The sequence below is a fragment of the Malania oleifera genome, chromosome 5 (assembly GCF_029873635.1).
Source record: "Malania oleifera isolate guangnan ecotype guangnan chromosome 5, ASM2987363v1, whole genome shotgun sequence".
Taxonomy (NCBI): Eukaryota; Viridiplantae; Streptophyta; class Magnoliopsida; order Santalales; family Ximeniaceae; genus Malania; species Malania oleifera.
This window is the reverse complement of record NC_080421.1, coordinates 6,751,553-6,758,188: the sequence shown is the minus strand read 5'-3', so window position 1 is coordinate 6,758,188 and position 6,636 is coordinate 6,751,553. Positions and strand designations below refer to the sequence as shown.

The 6,636-nt window shown below is 41.7% G+C and overlaps 1 protein-coding gene across 1 annotated transcript; it reads left to right on the top strand.

The window, feature by feature from the left end:
* The first annotated feature begins 4,986 nt into the window (after window positions 1-4,986).
* On the top strand, window positions 4,987-5,703 carry LOC131155144 (uncharacterized). Its single transcript, XM_058108076.1, has one exon. The coding sequence runs from the start codon at window positions 4,987-4,989 to the stop codon at window positions 5,701-5,703; it is 717 nt and encodes a 238-aa protein (XP_057964059.1).
* The last annotated feature ends 933 nt before the right edge of the window (window positions 5,704-6,636 follow it).

Genomic DNA, 6,636 nt, shown 5'->3' with positions numbered 1-6,636 from the left:
TACCATGTGGCTATATAGGTGTGCAGCATGGCCACATAGCTCGCGATTGTCATCTCCACCGAACAATGCACCCTCTTCCTGATCATAATAGAAGAACAACTTGGTACAGTGTATGGGGCTACGTAATCCGTTAAGGAGTGTGTAGAGGAGGTTTAAAGCGTGGGAAGGATGGGATCTTGCAACGGCCCACTTGTGTTTTTATATGCTTGTAGCGACTGAGAAGACAATGCTCGCGGTGCAGGTAATATGTTTACGTTTGAATACGGCGATAATTTTGGTTTGATTTTAATGATTTGATGACTTGGGTGTAAAATTGATTGAACATTGTTACTGTGGTTATTTAGTTTTTAAGTTGTGAAAAAATGATGATTAACTAATTTCAATTACAAATGTTTAAGGTTGTGAAAAATTTAGTAAACCCGAACCTGAAAAAAAATAAATAAAAAATGAATACATGAAAAATGGATTAGGTAAAAGAAAAATTGAAAAGTGCTCATTAGGTACTTGTCAACGAAGTTAGTTCTACTCGTTTACTACTCCTTCTTTTTCCCGTCGACGAGTAAATTGTGTCTTGTTGACAAAGATTTACCGAGAGAACGTTTCCGATATTTTTTATTTTGTCGATGAACTCTCGGTTTCATCTACGATTATCTTCTTGGCTCGTCACATTTTTCTCTCTCCCACATTTTATATTCCACAAGCCTTATCAAAAGGCTTGCTTTCATTAGAAGTGTATTTTCTCTCTCCCACGATTGTCTCTTTCACTACCATACAATTTTCTCACCTTCTTTCTTCAATTTCGTACCCGATTCACCCCGTATTGATTATGCAAAAACGCACCACGAGATTGCCTTAGAATATTCTCTGCAACTAGTAGAGCGGATTTGGGGCGGGGGGAGGTCAAAGGTAGCAAGGAGGGGAGGGAGAAAGGGAGGTAGGGGTAGGGGAGGGGGGGGGTGTGGAAGTGTGTGGTGTTGGCGTTCTCAGGAGGGGAGGAGGGGAGGGGCAGGTGTTGGGTTGGCTTGGCGGGTAGTGGGAGACGCGCCTCTTATTAGGGGTTCGGAAAGGGGAGCTCTTCTTAAGAGAATCATATGCTCTTTGTCCTTCCTTCTTCAATCTCCTTTCTTCTCTCTTTCGCTCCTCTCTTCTCCTTTGCTCTTTTCTTACTTCTCTTCTTGCCTCCCGTGGTTGTGTACCGTGGTGGGTGCGGAAGGAGTGGGGTGGGAGGATCCTTTTTTTTTACCTCTTTCCCCCTCCTCTCTCCTTTGCTCCGTTTCCTTGGGATCTTTTTCCTGTTTTTATTCTTCTGCTTTGCTGTATCTCTTTGGGGGTTAGGGCCTATGGTTGATAAAATAGCATTTTTTTGAAGGTTTGTGTTGATAGAACTCAAGTTCTTTAATTATGGTTCGGTGAGTGCCGCATCGACGTTACGATTTTTTCGTCAGGCGTAATTTGGAAACCAGGTAATGGGAATTAATTATAGTAGGTTTTTGTTAATTTTGTTTAAACCGATAATTTGAGTGTTCAAAAAAAAAAAAATATATAGAGTTGGTATGATTTTCTGAACAATTAGGCATTGAACAAATATTTACTTTTCCTATATATGGAAGAGAAATTCTTTGGCAGGAATACACTTTTCATATTTTAATTGGCTATTGTGAATACTGAATACTGGACTACAATGTTGTATTATGGCTTATTGTGATTAGCATTTTGTTTGTGAATAAAGATTTGGTTGTGAAATTGGCTGCTTGGATTGCTGTGTGAAAATACGGTGATATGTATTATATGATTCTTTTGTGTGGTTTAGTCGTGTGTTATCACAACATAACGTTTGGCCACCCTGAGATTGCATATATTGCCTAGATGTACTCACCATATAAACGTTGGCAAGCCTAGGAGTTGCCATATACTTTTCTAATATTGGGGTAGAGCTCATTGGCGCCTGAGGATGTTATTCTACTCATGTACTACAGTGTAGGTTCATGGGATTGGTCTAGGTGGTTAGTGGCGTCTTTTTCTGGACCCATGTTTATTGCAATTTGTTAGTCTTGTGTGGCCCCCCCCCCGTGCATTTGTGAAATATTAGTCATTGTGTGGCCTTGCGTCCTCGTGAAATATTAGCGTGTGTGTACGGAGTTCTGTTAAAAGATTAGTACTCTGTGACCAGTCTATGTGGACAATGCAGTCTATGAAATTCGTTAGTCCTGGTGTGGATTGTGTATCTTGTGTGGGTGGAGTTTTCTGTTATGCCATTCCGGGTTGGGCCTTGTGTTTTGGAGATTTGCCTAGTACATACTCGAGGGGCTTACTGAGTAAGGTATGCCCTGATATTAGTATTATAGCATAAGGAAAGGTACTTGTATTGGGGTAATCTTCCCTAATTCTTAGGGTTTTATTAATAAAACTATTTTGACTGCGTGTCTGATTTCAATGATAGTATTTTTTTGTTTTTAAGGATGCACTTTTGCTCAGTCTTGCCAACGTTGATAATGACACACCAATGAATATACTAGACATATATATTCTTATTTTTTAAACTCCTTGCTCACACTATTCTGATTTATTCTTCCTACTGAGCTGTGTCCTCACCTAGTGATGATTGATATTTTCAAGTCCATTAGGAGATCAGGCTTAGAGTTCCGGAGTCAAGGCAGTATTATTTTGGTAGCTTTGGGGTGGCTATATGAATAGGTTTATGTGTAGTTGATGTTTATAAATAGCTAGAATGTAAATCTAAGCATGTTTGTAATGTTTGTAATGGTTATATATATATATATAAGTGGTACACCGCTAGACCCACCACGTGGGCTTTGAGTGTTAAGAGACCCAACACGCATCTACCGATAACCATTCACGGCGTTCGGAATTAAATTAAAACACCCTCACACATAATACCAGAGGTTCTATATTCATAAGCATACCCAAAAAGTACATCCCCATTCTGGAGACGCGGGTCGAGTGGCTGGTCGGATCTCACTAGCAAGGGGAGGAAGACGCGTGCGGGGCGCGTGGAGCATGTGAAGCCGGTGATCGAAATCCTCGTCGGCACGTGCGGCGTGTGTGAGTGCATGTGGAGTCTCGCAGAGTCCGTTTGAGATGTGATTTTTACCGTTGGAATCATCTCGACGCGAATTTCAAAATGGTAAGCTCAATTTTGAATTTTGAGCAACTTCAAATTTGGGAAAAATTGAATTTCTCCTCTATTTGATTCTGTTTGGCGGATTCCGGCGTACGTGGACGCTTTGATACCATTGATGGGTGTAGGGAACACTCAATCACTTGTTGTGACTAAAACTCAGTGACAATCAATTTCAAAAACAATTTAATTCAATCTGAAAAAAATACAGAGAAATTCAAAAACAAAATCTCTCTCGCTCACTGGTTATTCACCCTCACTTCACCACATACTACATTGCACACACACACACACACACACATCTATTTGTAGCAGATTCTAAAATAAAATAATAAAGGATTGCGGCTGGTAGGTGAGGTTGGTGACCGCCGATCAATAGAAGCAGCTGGTCGGTAGTCGTCGTCAAATATTGCTGCCCCCATCAAGTTTACCCTTCAACAAGTTTTTGGGTCAATATGTTTTTATTTTCAATTTTCACATATTCCTCACATGTCTAATTGCTGAATCCTTTTTTTGCAGGTTTAAATTAGAATTTGAAGATGTTGACCCACTTTTTTTATTTCATTTTTTTATTATTATTATTTTTTTATTCTTAATGTACAATTTTTCTCTATTTAGAGATTTCCTTGTATTTTTTCATTTTATGGAATAAAATTTTGCCAAATTTTGTTATGTTAGCCCTGGACAAAATGGGGTGCCTACACCCTATATAATTTCTAGAGAGAGAGAGAGAGAGAGAGAGAGAGAGAGGAGAGAGAGAGAGGGAGAAAGACTTTCAAAACCACCTTGTTGGACCCTAAACAACCTTTTATTTTCTATCCTTTTTTTTATTAACGAAACATGAGAAAGGATGACTCTTTAATTTATATATTTTTTTCTTTCCCATAATATTTTTTTTGAGTTTTAAATAGGATCTAAGAGAAATGAAAGGAATAACTAATGCATTTTTTCATATTTGGTTATCAAAAAACGTAAGAAAGAATGAAAAAAAAAAGGATTCGATATACCCCAAATATATCACTTACCATAAATCCAAAGGAGACTAGAGCCCAACATTGATGAGGTCAATTACCACCTAAGTCAACTGCTCAGGCAGAGTAATTGACGCCAGCTCCATGATGACTAGAGCAATCTACGCCAACGTTATAACAATCAGAGTGATTGACGCTTGCGCCATAATTCGCTAATAAATGGCATATCACCCTTGGGTCAAACTCCATCACTATAAATGGGGATTCAAAGAAGAGACTAAGGTATCTCATTCTAAACTCTACTTTACTGTTGCATAAAATACCTCTCATGCCAATCCCTGACTTAGGCATCGGAGCGATCCCCCGCAATACACCCCGGGTCCTCCAAGCCTTGCTTATTTATCTTTTTTTAGGTGGTCGTGATCAGGGATCGTGAAGGTCGTTCAATTTTTGGCTGCAACAGTTGGCGTCATCTGTGGGAACCTGCTTTTAGGAGGCGATATTATCTTGCTCTCGACTTTCGACATTCCAGCAATGCCGACCTCATGCAATTCTACCTCCTTCCCTGCTACAAAAAAACCATCTCAATCCATCCAATCCACGCCTGTAGAGTCATCGGGTGTTAGTAGGGAGGAGTTCCTTGCTTTCCAGAAGGAAATGAAGGACATGCTCAACCAACTCTTACAACAAAAGAGTTAGGAAGGGCATGTCCTCCCCCAACCGCAAGAGAATCCCAGCGCAGACAAGCAAGCTAACAAACCAGTGGAGAAAACTCAACCCAACAAGAAGGTAGAAGATGCAAATAGCGTGGACGCCAACCAACAAAGATCCACGGAGCTTGAAGAAAGAATCAAAAAGATAGATCATATAGAGAAGATGATGAAAGAGGGCAGAACTAAACCCTACTATGGGGAAGCATCCCTGAGGTCTTCGGAGCCGCCATTCAATAAAGAAATCATGGAGGCTCCATTGCCAAGTAGATTCAAGATGCCCACTTTTGACAGGTACGAAGGCTTATCTGACCATATTGATCACCTAGATAATTTTAAAATGTTGATGCAGTTGCAAGGAGCTCTAGACGCAATCATGTGTCGAGCTTTTGCGACCACCCTTAAGGGCATTGCCAGAGATTGGTACCGCACACTGCGACTTGAATCCATCGGTTCCTTCTCAGACATGGAACAACTTTTCACTGGCCACTTCCTTAGTAGCAGGAGAGTTGCTAAAACAACTGGCCATCTCATAAGTATGGCGCAAGGAGAGCAGGAGACTCTAAAAGATTTTATACATCGCTTCAACACGGCAACCCTAAAGATCCACAATTTAGACATGGGGGTGGCATTAGCAGCCCTGACAATGGCTCTCCAGCCTGGAAGCTTCTTATACTCGCTGGGGAAAAAGTCGCCAGTAGACATGGGGGAGCTGATGGTCCGAGCGCAAAAGTACATCAATCTGGAGGAGATGATGGATACGAGAGGAAGTCGCCTAGAGCGGAAAAGGAAAAACAGTAGTAGGGAAACAGGAGATCCCTATAGATCCGCAAAAAGACACGAGACTAGTGCGCTACACACGGGTCAAAAGATGAGAGGATAGCACAACAAGTTCTCCACCTACACACCCCTAAATGTACCGCGCTCAGAGTTACTGATGCAGATAAAAAAGAAGGACTACATCTCGTGGCATGAACCTATGCGAACGCCTCTACATAAGCGGAACATGTCCAAGTTCTGCGCATTCCATAGGGATCACGGCCACGACACAGAAGAATACATTCGGTTGAAGAAAGAAATCAAAGTCCTAATAAGAAGGGGACATCTGTCAAAGTTTATAAAGAAAGAAAATCCACAAAGGGAACCACTCGAGCAGAGAAGGCATGGCGCAAAAGAAAAGGAAGAGCAAGTCATAGGGGAAATTGCGATGATCTTCGGAGGATCCGCTAGTGGAGGAGATAGCGGGAGTGCACGCAAAAGATATGCTAAACAGGTGCTGACGATGGAGAAGGGGGAAACCAGTAGCAAACAAAACAGAAGAGATGACATCATAACCTTTGACAGCGGAGACGAAGAAAGGGTGCAGCAACCACATGATGACGCACTAGTGCTCTCCCTACTCGTAGCCAATTACATGGTCAGACGCATACTGATAGACAATGGGAGCTCGGCCAACATCATGTTCTAGTCGGTCCTAGTTGGAATGAAGATTGGCAAGGAACGACTGAAGCCGGTCTCGACCCCCTTGGTCGGATTTGGAGGAGACACTGTTCATCCCTTGGGTACAATCACGTTATCAGTAACAATAGGGACGACCCCGCAGCAGATAACAACGTTGACAAAATTCCTGGTGGTTGACCGACCTTCGGTATACAATGTCATCTTAGGTCGCCCTTTCCTTAATGCAGTTCGGGCTGTAACGTAAACATACCATCTCAAAGTCAAATTCCCTACACCACAAGGGATAGGATTTGCCAAGGGAGATCAGGCCGCTGCTTGGAGTTGCTATGTAATGGCCTTGAAATGGAAGATGGAG